At 35.1% G+C, this 17412-nt stretch overlaps 1 protein-coding gene across 2 annotated transcripts; it reads right to left on the reverse strand.

Moving 5' to 3' along the window:
• Positions 1–1780: 1780 nt before the first annotated feature.
• Positions 1781–17116, reverse strand: ANGPTL5 (angiopoietin like 5). 2 transcript variants are annotated; one of them, XM_088160667.1, is made up of 10 exons: positions 16161–17116; positions 14625–14717; positions 13984–14024; positions 12107–12254; positions 11021–11124; positions 10565–10658; positions 9690–9790; positions 5270–5390; positions 4067–4252; positions 1781–3101 (listed from the first exon to the last, which is right to left on the reverse strand). In XM_088160667.1, exons 2-10 carry the CDS (start codon positions 14668–14670, stop codon positions 2782–2784), a joined length of 1161 nt encoding a protein of 386 aa, XP_088016793.1. In that variant the 5' UTR covers positions 14671–14717; positions 16161–17116; the 3' UTR covers positions 1781–2781. The 2 variants fall into 2 exon arrangements, with proteins under 2 accessions (XP_088016793.1, XP_014742067.2); XM_014886581.2 differs by lacking the exons at positions 14625–14717; positions 16161–17116 and having other exon boundaries at positions 13984–14231.
• Between the last annotated feature and the right edge of the window lie 296 nt (positions 17117–17412).

Raw genomic sequence — 17412 nt, forward strand, 5'->3', positions numbered from 1 at the left:
ACAAAGCACTTCTCCCATTCCAAGGGATTGTCTCGGCTGGCTTCTGGTTTGGCAATGGGACAATACAGGGCATGCTTCAGAGGGAGATATGCAAAACAAAATTAAAATCCAAAGAAAGGTTTCTTGTGACCAGAATGGTCAAATAACTAAACAATTTGAGATCACCAAACTGAGATTTAAAAATTGAAGACATACTATTGGAAAAAGAAAACAAAAGAAGTGCAGTTTTGTAGCTTCAGAAATTACCTGTCTTTTAACTTCTCATAGTTTGAAGTATCATTCCTGGAGTAGATATTCAGTGCCATTAAACCAAGGTACTCTTTATTTGAAACACTCAGTTCATTTCTCTTAACATGCTACACCTTACATGCTACCTTATATTATAGTTGAAACAAGACTGTTTGGGAAATAACCAACTGATTACCCGTCCTAAACATACGGCCACACAAATCTTATGCTGGTTTATGACAGGTGGGAACCATCAGCTGCAAATATGAAATACAGGCCCCTGGAAATAGATAATGTCCTTGAAAATTCTCTGTGTTTAACTTAAAATTTACTTGTTTTCACAGGGTTTTTTTGTTACTAGGGAGGAAATGGAATGAACACTTGAAGACAATAGCCATCTATCACATGGAAGATGTTCTCTTGTCATTGCTGTATTTCAGATATGCACCAGGAAGCTGCCAACTAATCTCTAGCACTCTGATTTTCTAGGCATACCCTACACTTTAAAACAATGTCTGTTTGCAAGAATGATTCTTTAATCTCTAATTATCTTTTCAAGTCCATCTCCTTTAAGATTTGTTGCTGCCAGCTAATCTAGCCAATGCTGACAATGGGGAGATTAAACCTCATAATTAAATGTGGTAATATCTGCCAGCACAAGTCTGCAATCTTCATTTGCCACCTTCATTTTTAAGCAGGAATTCTAATTCAGCCAAAAGCAGCCTCAGGGTGTCAGCAAAATATAGTTATGTACATCCAAAGTACCTACTTAGACTCCTGCTCACAGACTCAGACCTGGATGATGAGAACAGAGGCCACATCATCAAAGTTTGAGTCTTTCATTAAAGCCATTACATTTCCATGAAATTTACCCACAGGTATTATCCAGTAGGATTCTTGTGCCACAGGCTGAGGACTCTGACATAAGAGCCCTAATACAGTGACAACTCCAGTGCTTGTTAATCTGAGTGCAGAAGCTCTTTCATTTAAGCATCCACCTTTGTAAGTCTGCTGGGTCCAGGCTGCTGTTCAAAGCAGTTGCATTCCTAATAAGGCTGGTGTAAGGGGAGGCTGAAGAGGTGTACAGACAATTTCTTCATCTCTTATTTCAAAGACTCCAGTGTCTGACAAAAACAAACCCTCACTGTGCTCAGAGAATTCAGTCCGCCCCAAGACCTGTGATATTTTTCCTCAAGCTACTTTCTACCATGTTTCTCCTCTAAGCCTCCCCATAAGGATTGTCCTCAGTTTCCCTCCAGCAGAGAGGAAAACACCTGCTTTTAGCAACTTTTTACCTCCAACTATTAAAGGCTATTCAAACATACTAGAAAAGAGGAACCTTTTTTCCCCCTTTAACCTTGTAACATACCCTGTGAAAAAGGTTTGTTTTCTCTTATGGCTACATAAATCTTTGGGAAGAAGTCCTAAACCATGGTGGTTCTAAATTGATGATGGTTTCTGCTCACTGCATTAATGCTTGGTTAAAATAAAAAAAAAACAGTAAAGAGGAAATTAATGAAGTTGTTAATTGTTTTCCTTCCACATACTACCACAGAGCTGGTCTGCTGGAACTGCAGCAAAGATGAGAAATACCATGGCAAGCTGGTACAGATTTGATGCCAGGTTCCAGAAACACTGTGCTGACAATATTCGCATTTTTATTGATATTATTCTACTTTTACTCACAGAAATTCAAAGAATTCACAATCCTTAGTTTTAAATGTGTTTACACAACTTAAGTTGGTTTTATTCATTACCACATGATTGTTCACAAAGTGAAAGCCACTAAGAATGAAAAACGTAAGATCAGGCCCATATATCCAAAAGTTAAAACTGCAGAGGTTATATGAAAAGCTATAAGTTTTCTTTGAAAAAAAGTTTTCATTTGTAGTCAATTGTGAAATAGACAATGGTAGAGTCAAAACTGGATTATGAAATACATTGACTGTGAAAATTAAATATAAACTTGGTCATAGCTCTTGAATGTCAACTATCAAACTTATTTGCATAAAGATAGAGCCCTGATGGTATAAAAAACCTTATTTATACATTGAAACTATTGTTATCTTTCCTAATAAGAAATATAGAAAGAAAAGCTGATTCTGGAAATTTAACTTAAGATGAAGTATTTTTCCAAAATATTACAATGAAAATGCCAGGTAGATGTTGTTTTAAAATAAAATTTGCTGAAATTTCTTGCCAATTTAGATATGTGGAGAGCACAGAAAGAGCACATTCAAAAGTCAGCATTACACTTATTTTTATAATATTTTCTGCTTGTTCTAAGATTTTCTAAGAGGCAGTTGAATAACAGCTGACAAACACCCAACTTAATCCTTTTTCTTAAAACCCAGTTCTTCTTAGGACCTTCTTTTTCAAGCTGGAACACTATAAATGCTGACATTTCTTAATAAAAATGAGTAACTGCATTATAGAAATTTCCAATAAAGTTTTAAGACTGAACTGTTCAAGTGAAGGTGAAAGATATTTATGATTGTAATGATACACCATTCCACATAATTGCAAGGAGAGATATATTTCTATTTTCATATGTTAATGGAAATATGGATAATTGGTTCTCCGAATTTTCATTGAAACTGATTTAATTTTGACTAGTTTTCTGTTCATTGTCCATGTATCCCAGTGAATCCCAGTTGCAAGGAATCTACCTGTGTAGCGATGAACACCGTTAAGATTTGCAAGGCCACACTTGTTGAACCACCATCCAGTGTTACCACTGAAGTTACTGCAGCTCTTTACTGGCTGTCCTTTAATAGGGCACGTTGGCCTGCATCCATCATTATCAACATCAAAAGTGCTGAAAGGCATGGAATTTTGGTTATCTTCTCTTCTATATCCTCTAAATGCATCACCTAAGTACAACAGATACAACAAAACGATTAAAAAGTTATTTATGGAGAAATGTTTCCTACTTGATGCATACCTCGCAAACTTTTCCTCTGAATTTATTAGAGAAAAAAGTAGAATTCTTCAAAAGTGTTTCAAGAGCACCAGCTAATGAGTTGTAAAAGTGTTAAAGATGCAGGGGAAAAAAAAGAATAAAATACTGAGAAATATGGAAGAAGTTGAAATTCAAAGAAATGTCTTTGTATTTTTGTTGCTCTTAGTGATACATGCTGGCTATGAAGGTAAAGGCTTCTGTTCTCAACAACAGAAGAAGATAAAAGTAAACAAAAAGGGTTGTAACTTCAGATTTTCCAGTAACATGCCCAAAGCCCCAGAGTGAGTCATGAAACACGATGGAGTTGTTAAAACACAAAGGTCAGTTATTACTGTCTCTGTTGTCTTACTAAAGAACTTACTGAAGAAATAGTATTTTTCACATATACAGAGTAAAGCAGCAACACTTTCAGAGAGTAACTATTTCATTGATAATAAGGATCATTCTCCTATAACATGGTAAAAAGCAGTAAGACATAATGCAATGTTTAATGCAAATCTTTGCATGCTTAGTATGTTTATGCTGTTATGGGAGGTCTGGAATTAATTTGTGTCTATGTATCATGCAGCAACTGTTACACACACTAGGCCAGCTTTGTTCCACTCAGTTTCTTTCTCTAGCCTTTGCACGTGACTATCTGGGCACTTCTGAATTATCCAAAGCATCACCAGGAAGACTGCCAATAACATCTCTGATAAGATAATGAGCATCTAAATAATTGTTCATAAATAATATCTGCATAAGTGTTCATTATATACCAAAGTAAAACACATTAGAAATAAAATTTTTGAAGTTTATTATTATTTTGAATGCATTTTTGTCATATTAAGAAAGGGAACAATTACATTTAAATACTTCAAAGAAGGAAGTTCTTACCAGCATTTCCTGAATAATGACCCAAATGGATCTTAAAAGAACATGCTTCATCCTCTATCCAAAATCCATCATATGATGCATAGGCATGCTTCTCATTTTCTGATTCCAAATCCACGTAAAGACTGAAATGAGTGGCTTTTTGATTTACTATGTAAAAAATCTTCCTCAGTCCAAGCCAAAATTCTCCTTAAAGAGAAAGACAATATATAGTCAAGAAATGGAAACTGTAAAAGAAAAAGTGATTGTTCCCGTTTTTTTACTTTCCTTCCTGAATCAAATGTAACAAAAGTAGCATGATAGGCTTATATTCCTTTGAAAGACTAATGAGGGAACAGAGTAATCCTCCTACTTCCTTAGGAAATCCCTAAGAATTCCCATGTGTGCATCATCTTTTTTCTCTTTGTGTTATTTTTTAGAAAATTGTCCAGATGATAGATGTCAAATATTCGTCTGCAATATATCTTAGAAGACCACAAAAACTGGTGCTAAAGATCCACATGCATGAACAGAACTCAGCAGCGTTCCTAAGGGCAATAATGAGAAATTATATATGTTAGCATTCTATGAAATGCAAAAAACATGCAAACCCTATTCTCGAAATTTAAGCCCTGTTCTCGAGATTTGCTGAATCCATAAATCACACTTGTAGCCTCATATGGGCTGCACTTCTTTGTAGAGAAAAGCTGTGTGCTTCCATTGCAATCCCATATAAACTTCTGAAAAAACAAATGGGTTTAGGCTTGCAGGATTAAAAGTGGCAATAAAAAATTAATATCACAGTTGTGTTGGTATAAGCTACTGAAATATTTCCATTGTTTATAACTTTGCAAGCCCTACAGTGAAACATTGATTTTTCTCTGCTCTAAGGAAATATTTTACGAAAGTGATTCAAATCAACAAAGGTACTTTTTTTTATCTGAAAAGAGGGGAAATATAATCTATAAATTATTTCAAGCAGAAAATATAATAATTTAAACATATTTGTGAGACTGCAATAGGTAAAGACTCTAGGGGGGTAATAGTTATTATTGGGAAGATCACACAACAGATTTGATGAAAAAAAATCCTTAAGTAAAAATAAGACTTTTAAGAAACAAGAACTTCCTATTACCAAAACTACCATGCAATTTAGTGGAATGTAGCTCACATAAAAGCAGGAGAAATGTGAGATCCAAAGAACTTTAGAGTATTTAAAATTAGTACCAGTAAGGTCACCAAATCCATCCAGATATTCAGACCATGTTCTCTGAAACTGAACAATTCCATCAGTTCTTTTCTGAACCACAGTCCATCCACCTCCTTGAAAATCCATGTCACACAAAACCTAAAATAGGCATAGACATGATTAAGCCTTCTCAAAGAAGATTTTTGAAAAACACATTTTAGTTAAATAAAGGTGAAGTATTCAGAGTTTTGCTAAATAACATACTTTTCAAATATCTTTTAAAAAGGTCTAAGAAACTTAAAAAATGAAGCTGCATTATTCTTATATGTTCTTGTTGAACTGTTTGATTTGGATATTTCTTCAACCAGTAAAAAATGCTGTGTGTAATAGTCTGCTCCTAACAGATACAATAAATAAGCTTTGACAAATGTCACTGTAACATTTATAGCATGAAATGGAAGCAACTTGCAATGTCATGTATTAATCAGGCAAAATATCATCAATACAGGTAGTAACACTGAATAAACTTTTATTTCAGCAAAGCAAAATAGACACAACTTCTTATATGTTCTCCATCACCATCATGCCTTCTTCCATAGAATATACTGTGTTTGTGGTGCCTGGGAAATTTAGAGCCTTTAATAAGGGTGAGGAAATGGAAAACAGTGATAGCAATAACCCAGCATATAACAATAATTTGCAGTGCAAAAACCTCTACATAAGAGGTGGCCCTGATCCAGGGAAGTCCCAATGTGAACATATAACTGCTGGCAACTGAGTGGTACCTCTGAATACATAAGATCAACTCTCAAATTTATGAGTCTTTATGAGTCTTTGCTAAAATTTGTGCCCAGCAGTATGTCAAATGACAGTGGTCTAGCTGCCATCTGCTCTGCTTTGGAGCATCACATTATGTGACAAGTTTTCTCCTCAGCCCATCTAACTTAAAATATGTAATTGACTTTCCTAAGTATACCTACAGTGCCAAATCTTGATCAGTCTAACTGGGATTATAAAGTCTGGGAATTTAATGTAGAAAGATAATATTGCACATTTATACACTGCACTACCTAAGATTTTCAAAATAGTTCTAAGGGATAGTATCCATAATTAGTGTTTAAAAACAGGGGTTCATTTTTCTCTCCAAATGTGACTAATATTAGGAGAATTAACCTGGAAAATAGGTTATAGGTAGCGAGCCAGTAAACTTCTTGTGGTAACAAAAGTAAGTTCAGAGCATAATGTTGGCTGTGATAACATTAAACTGCTACACACGTGATGGAGCAAAGTAAGAATTTTTTTTGATGTTACAGGAAATGTACAAAATTAAATATGTTTCAGAAAAGAGAGGTTTTCAGCTGGTTTTTAGCCAGCTGATAAAAGTGGAAACTAGATGTAAGTCAGTTTAACCCTCAAAAAAATTTGTGCCAGACTGAGCATTATATGTTGCACATTCATTGCCTGTAGTAGTCAGATATTTTTCAGGAAACCAGACGTGCTCCTTTGCAGGAAAATATCAACATCGTAGTCAGAGCCCCTATGATTTAATAATGTCTTCTCAATGAATGACAAGAAAGCAACAGGACAGAGCTGCAATTTGATCTAATACAACCTGAGGGATCTTGGATCTTCAAGTAAGATATTTTGGGCAATTCTTGCAAAACAAATACTAAATGAATCATAGTAAGGTTCATGTGCATGAAAAAAAATTGTGACCTTTATTCCCTAGAGAATCACATGCTTATTTCAGTCACTCAAGGAGCATAGAACTGGAATAAAAAGAAATATAGAAGATTCCAAAACGAATATTTAGATGAAAATAGCTAAACCTCATTCAAAATTACCCCATTGCCTCATCCACTGTCTTAAGATGATTGCATGCTTGGCTACTCCTCTGACTATGAGTCAGAAATACTTTGAGGAGCCCACTTGGTCACAATATCAATCTTTGGTCCAATATAAATCAGTGTAAGTGCTGATAATTTCAGAAGGAGCAGATATGGTTCTACATGAAAGGCCATCATCCAGTTAGATGCAATAGCAATTGCAATTATATTGCAATGCAATCCAGTTAGCACCAATACATACTCCAGCTAAATAAAAACATTAGATACAGACAAATACAGCTATAGCTGTGTAGTTTTCCTAGTCCCTTATGGAAATTTTGCAATTGTAAAGCCTTATAATAGCTAATCTGCTTTACAGGTTGCTCTATCATGAAAGGTATGAAAGGCATGATTGTGCCAGGTACAACCTAAATTAAATGAGAAGGAGGACACTTCTACTGAATATTTCTTCCCTTTCCACCCACAGTGTGTATGAGGTATATTCTAAACAATTGATCCAGCTGAGAAAGATCATTGATCTAAATTTACTGATTGAAAAATGTATCAGCAATTGATCATGGTTCATTTTTCCAAAAGTGAAATTGGTTTTAATCACCTCATGAATAAATGCTCAGGCAAGAGCTTATTTGAGAGTAACTTCCTGAGGTGACAGAAACCTGCCAATACCACTAAAACTAGATATTCTTATTGCTCCTGGAATTTGAAGTTCAATTAACCCAAGTTAAGCATCAAAATCCGTACTTACTTTTGGAAACATGAGGTATCAAACTTGAAAAATAAGAATGGGATCACGTTGTCTAAATAGTTTCCATTTAACTGATATTTTTATGCATATTATTCAAAACACATTTTCATTTAGGACCCATTGCATAAAAATGCATCTTATTGCTGCAAAGGTCCTCATTGAAATTAATTGTTTCATGTTGGGTTGGCTTCCTGTTTTTTAGTTTCTTGCTATGGTTTTCTGCCTCTGTATTTTTTCTTATTTTGCTGGTCTGCAGAACACTTAGAACACTTGACTATTAGCCTCTAAAAGAGGCTTTATAATTTCTTGTTTATATTTTAATGTCTTTATATTTTTGTCTATCTATCATTTCTCTTGTACTCCTTTTATGCTTCAACACATGAAAGAATTCACATTAAATAGTTTTCCTTAAAACAACATTCTTTATGGAACACATATTTTAAATACTTTTCTCTGAGAGCTTTTTGGCACTGTCTTTTTAAGTTCTGTGCAACATTTACCAGACAAGAAATGACTGCAAACATTCTTCTCATTATTTATTGTTACCTTGTTCTTTTAATCAAATTGCTATGATTTTTCTTTTGTTTTTCTGGAATCACCTTCAATCCAGAGAAATTCTGAAACAGATGCATTTTTTGCAATGTAGCATTTTGTTCATACTACAAATATGGTTGTTCTGTGAACACTCCAACATATCTTTGCTTTTTACATGGAAGAGACTTATTGATGAGTTACAGGTCTTTTTCCTGAGCTCACTACATTTTATGGAGAGAATTTTTATATCAAAGGTTGCAGAATTGAGTTCATTTTTCCTTTTGAGATGCCAGCATAATTCTGAAAACTTTTCTTAACCAGTTTAAGCTCCTTTTTGTAGCATTTTGAAGGGTTCCACTTGGCTTGAGAAAAAGGGATTAATCCTGCCTTTGTTACATACAAAGGAACACTATGAAATTAGATATTAAACTTTGCTAGGTATTAGTTGGCCTAAATTCCTCATTTTTTCTACAAAAAATAATGACCTCAACCTGTATGGCAAAGTTGAAGGTTTGAAAGTGCCATATCTGCATTTCCACTATGCATAAGGCCTTCGCTAAATAGAACAACCTGAAATGGAAATAAACACATAAAATAAAATATTCCTTGTGTTTGCAAGGATCTTAATATTCTGAGTCTGAGGAAATTAACCCAAAATTCCCTTCTTCTAGGTAAAACTATTAATCTGAGCAATTACGTAATGTGCAAGCAGTGATAGGAAGCATGATGCAGTTTGTTTTAGGGATATATATCCTTGTCTTAGGAAAATAAATCCTACAAACTGGATAGGAAAACCACAATTTTAGATGCCTCTGTGCCTGAAGACTGGTTTATAATGATACTCAGACAAGTGCTAAGCATTTATTCCTCAAACCAAGGCACATTTGCACCTACACTTGGATGACTGTTATCAGCAGAGTCCTATCACAAAAGAGGCAATGTTATACAGCAGAATCCCTCACAATCGAAAAGTCTCATCTTAAAACCCAAATGGATCACTCAATTGCTCTTCAATTGCTTTTCCATCTCTAAAACAAAAAAGAACAGCTTCTCTCCATATCCAAAAGAGATGCTGGAAAACACCTTGGGTTTTCTCTGGTATTTTTCACTGCATATGAAAACTGACAATGGGCTCTTATGACAGAGATTAAATTTCTTTGTAGAAAATAAGAAACTTGTCAAAATTATAGTAATAGCAGACATGTGCAGATGATTTAAAACATTTTTCATTCATCTGTTGAGAAATTGTCATGGAAAACACTTTAAGTCTATTGAAAGTATTCTAAATGCATATTCTCAAGTAAATTGTGACTATAATAATAAATGTATTACCTCAAAAGGAGAATTTGATCCTTCTGGATGGATAATGTACAGACCACTAGGAGTTTTTGAAACTGAACCAACAGTATCTTTAATATGAGTGCAGTCCAAACCTAGAGACAAAAGGTATTCAAGGAAGTTCGTTAGCAAAATATATTTTTAAAAATAGAGATTAATACAGGAATATTACTTTTCTTGCTGGCATGAATTATTTAAAATATAATTTTCTTCTCACACAAACTTTAAAATCATGCTTTTCATGAATGTATCTTGTGAATTAAAATTCTCTAAACACCATTCAGCTTCTAAGTACAAATTACACTGTATAGACAAAGTTCTTTCTAATCTTAATAGTTATGATACATACCTATAAAAAATTAAAGATTATGTATCTGGGACGATTTACAGATTAGTTTTTTCATTTTATTTATAACACCTGTACTGTGAAAAAGACATATTATCTGAGAAATGAAGTCCTTTTCCTACGGATTTTTGTATTTATACTTGTAAAAGCCTTTTCATCATAAAGTATACATGAAAAACATTCAGTTTCAATAAGGATACTGCAGATGCAGAGCACACTTTATTTCACTGCAAAAGAACATGCCATTCAGCAGCTTCAGATCACTTACTAGCTGATAATCATACGTGGTATTTTACACAAAAATCAGAATGCCAAATAGGATGCCCAGAGTTGTCAGTTGCAAATTATTTAAAAGAGTATTTATGATAACACTTTCAAGCAGTTTAAGTTTACAGAGTTTATACGATACTAACACAGGATAAATGTCAGTCTTACAACTGCTTACCTTTGCTTTAATTAGCTCCTTTTCAAGATATAAAGATAAAAGGGGAAGGTGTCAAGACTACATCTGAAAAACACTTACCATGAGATTGAACTGCTTTATAAGGAAGTGGATCCAGTTGTTTTCTCAAAATTACTGTGTTCAAAAGAACAAGTTTGTTCATGAGTTCATTTACCTGCAAATTCATATAAAAGATCTTTAATTAGGATGGAATGAGAAATTTTACATTCTAAAGATTTTTTCTGACTCCTAATAAACATAATCTGAAGCTAATTTTTGTGATGTGTAGTAATTTGTACCAATGTGAAGGAATGGTCCTCCACTTTCCCTACTGCAATGACACTGAGGTGTGAAACCACTCCTCATAGAAATGGAACTCACAACCTCCCAGAGGTAAAAGCACTGGTGATAAGACACTCTAATCCTATTGGTTTAATGACAATTTAATGGTTTAATGAGCCCTATTTTTCCTCAGAAAGACAACACCTGCTGTGAGAAATAACAAATACAAATATTTATGATAAAGAATTAAATTACCTGATCAGAAAGGTAATCCAGCGAAGACTGTTGGTCATCCATCATGTCCCTTACCATTTTTTTTGTACTTCTGGCATATTCAGCAAGAGAGTTCTGCAAATTTCCTTCAAAAGAAATGTGTTCATCCACTTTGTTTTCATAACTCTAGAAATATTCTTGACTAAATGACAATGTACTTATTTATGACATCTAAGTGAATACTGTGAAGGTGTTTTACCTTAGAGCACCTAAAAGTGAAATGAAAGTAATACAGAGACCACAGATTAAAGCCAAAGGTGCAAAAAACTTCAGACTTTTTGATTGCAGTAAAGACATCTTAAGAAGTGATGGCTCTTCTCATGTTTTGAAGAAGAAATTAATGTTATCCTTGGGTAAACTGGACAACCAGTTAATGGATATCACAGAAATATAAATGCATATGATAAAAGACAGATATAAGGTTTTTGGTCACCTTACATTTGCTTATTCATTGTACTACTCCTGTTTTTTGCCCTGATACTAAAAATCATTATTATTATGGCATATAGTTAGTAATATATATTTTTAAATCGTATATGAAAACCGAGAATTTACACAATTCATTTTGGAGGCTGATTGTATAATTTGCTATGTAGTTTGTCAAGGTAGTGAGTGAACAGAGAATATCCTGTGTAAGCCTCTATAAAAGGTGAGTTGAAGTACACATTTATTCCCATGTAACTAATTAACTAATTAACTACCTCCCACTTACACCCCCACATCCAGCTATGATGTTTAAATGAGGAACAGACATCTTCCCCTTCCTCTCTAATTGAGAGAGGCACTGACATTCAGAGGGTAACAGATCTAGGGTTATCTGTTGTGCAGCTGCTTGGATTTGCCTGTCTTCACCAATGATTATACTTTGTCACCCCAGCTGCATCCCAAAAACAGGGTACCCCAGATTTTCTGGACAATACAGAGTTTGGGCAGCAGGGTCACAGGGCTGTCACATGTGCTCAGGAAGACTGAAAAATAAATTTGCACAGCATAGCGTAGCAGAGGAGAGGATTGCATAGCATGGCACTGCATAGCTCATCACTGAAAGTATTCTTTATGAATACATACTGCACATGTAATGTTTGTCCCCTTGTAAAATTTTAGCTTGAGCATCACATGGTACAAGGCATTGTTCTTTCTGATTTGAAATATCTGCAGATTTATTTTTCTCTTCTGCCTGGAGTGGTTCCTCCACAGCTCCAACTTTCCTTGTGTCCTGTTGTACCAAACAATTGAGGGGGAAATAAATTGAACATAAAGCACGCATAAAATAGCTCGGTCTGTCAAAATGAAGTAGATTGCTTTACAGGACTTCCTTCAAAACCTGTTTTATAAAGCTTTATCAAGAGATAATTGACAGAGCTGAGACCAAAACCAATTAGATGTTCTCTGTTTAGCCATACCTCACAAGAAAAAAGTAGTGTCAGGGGTAAAGAATAACCTCTTTAAATTAAAAAAATACCACCACCATTTCTGGTGAAGTATTCTACTTGTGAGCACTGTAAGTGGGAGGCAAGAACTTGCAAATCCTGCATTTTAGGAATCACCATACCCAATAGACTTCTCAAATGCTAAGGAACTTATTTTCACTGGAAAGGAGAAGGCTTTTGGATTTACCAGATATTAGCAAAATGCTTTTACTCTTGAAAATCCCTGAATTCAGTATTTAAATGCTGATCAGGGAAATACTTGCATAAGTTTTTAACTTATGCACTCAAGCAGTCATGAGAAGATTGGCAGACCAATTCAGCATTAAAAACATATTTTAAATGTTCTTATAGGGGAAAGAATAAAGGGACAGTATTCATGGGCACACAATTATCTGAAATAGTAACAAATAATAGCATTAGTAAAAGTAGTTACACCTATTACTGTTGTATTAAAATGATATTTTCATATTTAATAGTTTTTCTTCCATGGTGCCATAGTCATATGACATAAAATAAGGGAATGCCTCTGAATCATCATTTAAAGAAATTACTAAAAGTAATTCCCAAAATATGTGTCGTTGTCAAAAGATTAAGCAACATATTTTCATATAAGTCTTTGTTTGGTGATTTCATAATCTCAGCAAATCATTTGTAGTATGTTCATATATTGTGTTTTCAAATGTAAATAAGATCCTTAGAAACGTCAAGATTTTAATGAAAAACAAAACTTATTTAGACTTGAATACATCTTCAACATAGTTGTTCTTTCCTGTTCCAGTTTTCTCTTTCTGGAATTGGTACTACTCCAGCAAGCAGTGAACAGGGTTTTTTTCCTGATTTTTGCTCTTAAAAAGTGAAAGCAAAAATTACAAATACTGTTAACAAAGGAATTTTACAAAAAAAAGGTTTCTGAATTACTAGTATTACTAGCATACAGGCATTTTGTGCCTAGAGAATGGTAGAAAAGTAAAAGAATATGTTTCTTTAATTTTGAAATAAGCACAAAATAAAGAAAGAAAAATTATGTAAGAGTTATAAACAGATCTCTAGAAACTTATAAATAGAACACTTGAAAGTATGGCTTGTTCCAGGGCTATCACAGCTACTCACCAGATGTTCAATTAAACACTGTTAAGCAAATATTTTTAATCAATATTTATCTTTAGCAAAAGCCAACATGTAACAAGCAATTAAGTCTGAGCTAAGCAAATCAAGCAAAAAATGACTGCCAAAAACAACAGTTACTCTGCATTTAAAGTCATGCAGATGAGATTAAAAATATGACATAACAACTGAGCTGTGATACAGGACATTAACACAAAAATGTTCTAATATACTGAATTCCTAGAATTTCAATGTAGTTTCTTTTCTCTATCTGAAAATATCTGATTCTTCTGTATTTTCATATCTATCTTGAATAAGGCAATCCTTATTTTGAAAACATCTGTCACTTTTCTGTGAAATCACTCAGTTACATTCATTATCTTACCTAAGCAAAGTAATAGAAAATCTTACCTTAGGTGAACAAGGTTCGCCATTATTTATGACAGTCTCTCCTAAACCAAACAAAAAAATATTAAGACAAATAAATGAAGTTACCCTAAAGTGATGGTTCATCTTTTACTTGAAGAAATGCAAATGTTTTGATGGGTTTCAAATTTCTGTGGAAAAGAACTGTACACTATGAAGGCCTGATCTAACTATTTGGGAATGTCTACAGCACAAAGGGCAGCCAACACATCACTCCTTTACTGCCTGGATTTAATAAACCAAATTTCAACTGCACAGTAGAGTTTATATATTACTATTTGCATCCTGTGGAAAATTACTGCTTATCACCTCTACATGACACATCAAACATATATATTTTCATTGTGATAAACTCTGACAGATTTTCTTATATGCTATTTTTGAGCATTTGTGTATATTTGGCATGAGTGTTCTGTACTACTTGAAAGAAAAAACTAGTATTACTTGATGTTTTCAAATTTTTACATGTTTTTTATCACTAAAATTAAGGCATCTGTATTGTTGTGGTGGTAGTGAAGTAGAAAAGGCTGTAAAGGTAATTTTGGAATATATCATCAAAGTAAAATAGAAAACTGAAAAGACATTATTTTAAATTAGTACTTTGTATTGCATAGAAAATCTTTTACCAGGAGAATAATAGCAGTATTCTGGTCTCATTGGTAGCCCACCCATTGTAACACAGGTACTGAGACTATAATTCAATACCACGACTTTTATCCCTGAAAAAAGTCAAAGTACAAGACAATGGCATGAAAAAGAAGAAAATTAAATGTAGTCCACAGAAGCTTAATTAAAATTATGAGGCACTTAGAGATTTCACACATTCAATTCCAGTACTTTTGTATCTTAAAACTGGATCTGATAGTCTAACCAAAAAAAAGGTTCAGAAAGGTCCAACATATTTAGAGAATTTAGACACATTAGAGAATTTAAATTATTTGTGATCTGGCTGAATAAATGAAACCTCAGCTTCCAATGTAACACTGGGAAATACACTGTCTAAAGGATCTTCAGAATACAGTGTTCAACTGCACCTTACACTGGTACAATGAGACACTGTTCCAAATTTGTCTTGATAATGTGGTTCATCTCCACCTCTATCTAAAGCTGGAATACACTGTAAATAGCTTTTGCTACTAAGATTTGTTGGGAGCAACCAACATTTTTTGGGAGTGGGGATTAATACATTTCTTAATCCAATGTTTTCTTTAAAAATTAATAGCTAAATGGTAGTAAGAACCTGTAACTGAGAATATATTCAACTGCCTGTGAAATTCTGAACAACTTCGCTCTTCTGTATCTCTCAAAATCAAATTTTTAATTTTTTCTGAAGTACCACACGGTACATAATAGTTTTCCAGTACAAGACTTATTAGGGTTTAATTAGTGCATCAGTTGATGCTCTCTCAAGAAGATGCAGGTAGTGATCATTAGTTCCGTCTCAGGAAGAAGGTGAAAAGATTTCCATGGCTCTCTATATGTAACATTAAGGGCAAACAAACAGTTTTTCTTCCTCTTTCTATGTACATAAATTCAGGCAGGAACGGTGAAAATAATCAGAACATTAACTTCTCCCATGCAGTTGCCTATACAGCTTGGAGAAAAACTATAGGACATCAGCAGAATAATCCTCCACTGGAACAAGAAGGAAAGAAAAATGTGTTTCTGCAGCAGCACAGCTATGCTCCAGCTTTCAAATAAGACTTGTAATAAATTCAGAATCCATCCCACAAAGTTTTAAGAGCTGATCTTTATCCTTTACTCAAGTATCAGTGTCCAGCCCAAAGTAAAATTTATGAAACTTCTTTCAAACCAGCTGCCAGAGCAGGACCTTCCATTTTGTAACTACTTAAGATCAGGTTTCTTGCTGCCCCAGAATAATCATACACTTCTGAATTACAAGTCCTTCCCCTTGTCACCTTCTTGTCCCATAGTCTGAAAGAATGTGAGGCTACTCATAAGGAGAAATTATCCAATAACGGTAAAGGAGGACTATGAAGACTTAATAAAAAGGTAAACAAGAGAAAGACAGAAATACATATAAACACCATACTTAGTTCTGAATCTCAGAAGGTATCTTTAGGTGAAGCTGCAAATTTTGCAAAATTTTCAGTAAATCTAAGGAAGTTCAAATTCTGTCAGTGGCATGCATTGGCCATCACCTTCAATCTTCCTCGGTGTGACATGGGCAAATTCTGCAATTTCCCAGCTCTGCCTCAGTTCCACTTGAGTGACTCAATTCTCCATCCTGACAAAGCTTTCTACTGCATCCTAAATGAAACAGCACATTTTATCAGGCAAACTTGGATTTTAAATGTATGTGTGACTTGAAAAGCACACAGTGATAAATTGACAACCACTTTTCCCCCTTTTGCAACAAAATAGCAGATGGGGCAACAAAGTGGTGAATTTGGGGTTGGTTTTCTGAACCAGAGGTGAAAGACTTCCATTTTGGAGTCATCTTCTCAACTGCAGTAAAAGGGATACTAATATTAAACACTTTTGGCAACCTGACCACCACTGGTCTTGACTGTAAAATGGTAGCAGCAACACCCACTTCCCAAACTGTGCTACAAATATGGAGGAAGGGGTCTGTGAAGTATTTTACAAATGGAGAGCACTATTTGTACCTTCCTAGTCAAAGACATAGAACAGCTGCACACTGAGGAAAAAAAAAAAAAAAAAAAAAAAAAGGAAGAATTGGTTTAAGCTCAAATACACTAGCCAAGAAATGTCTCGCCAGGAAACCACCAAGGCATTTAGCCTGTTGCTGACAGCTCATCCAAAGCAGGGCAATGTCCCAAGACAACACACCCTGTTTTGCTTAAATAAGAAAAAAAAGTTTTGGACAAACTAGGGGTTTGTTTTTTTGTTTTCTTTTTTCTTCTTTGTGTAACTATACTTATGGACTTTTAAATATTTTTCTATAACATTCATCATTTTGTGCAGCAACAGATGCACAAAACATCTTTTGGTGGTTCTTGTTCTTGTAATTTCTGCACCCCGCAGACTCTGCAAACCCGCAGGCGGGGCCGGGGCGGTGTTTGCCCACGAGAACGCGTTCGCTCGGCCCCCCTGTGTGTGTGGGGGGCTTTTAAAGGTCACCCCGCTATAAAGCACAGCGCTGCAGAGGATGGAGAGCCCAGTGAGAGCCCTGGCACGGTGTCCGGCCCCGCTGTCCCGGACGGGACGAGGGTGCGAGGCGATTCCCACGCGTGGCTCAAACTCTGGCACGGGCACCGACACGCTCCTGCCGGGACACCGACACGCTCCTGCCGGGCGAGGCGGCTCCCGGCCCGCCTGGGAGCCAGCAAATGCTGCGCCAGCCAAACCCTCTCCCGCACGCCGCTCCCCCAGCGCCGCGGTGCCGCCCCGTTGCGAAGGAAGCGGCGTCGCCGGTTGCTACGAGGCCGG

This window comes from Sturnus vulgaris, chromosome 2, assembly GCF_052056855.1.
Source record: "Sturnus vulgaris isolate bStuVul1 chromosome 2, bStuVul1.hap1, whole genome shotgun sequence".
NCBI lineage: Eukaryota > Metazoa > Chordata > Aves > Passeriformes > Sturnidae > Sturnus > Sturnus vulgaris.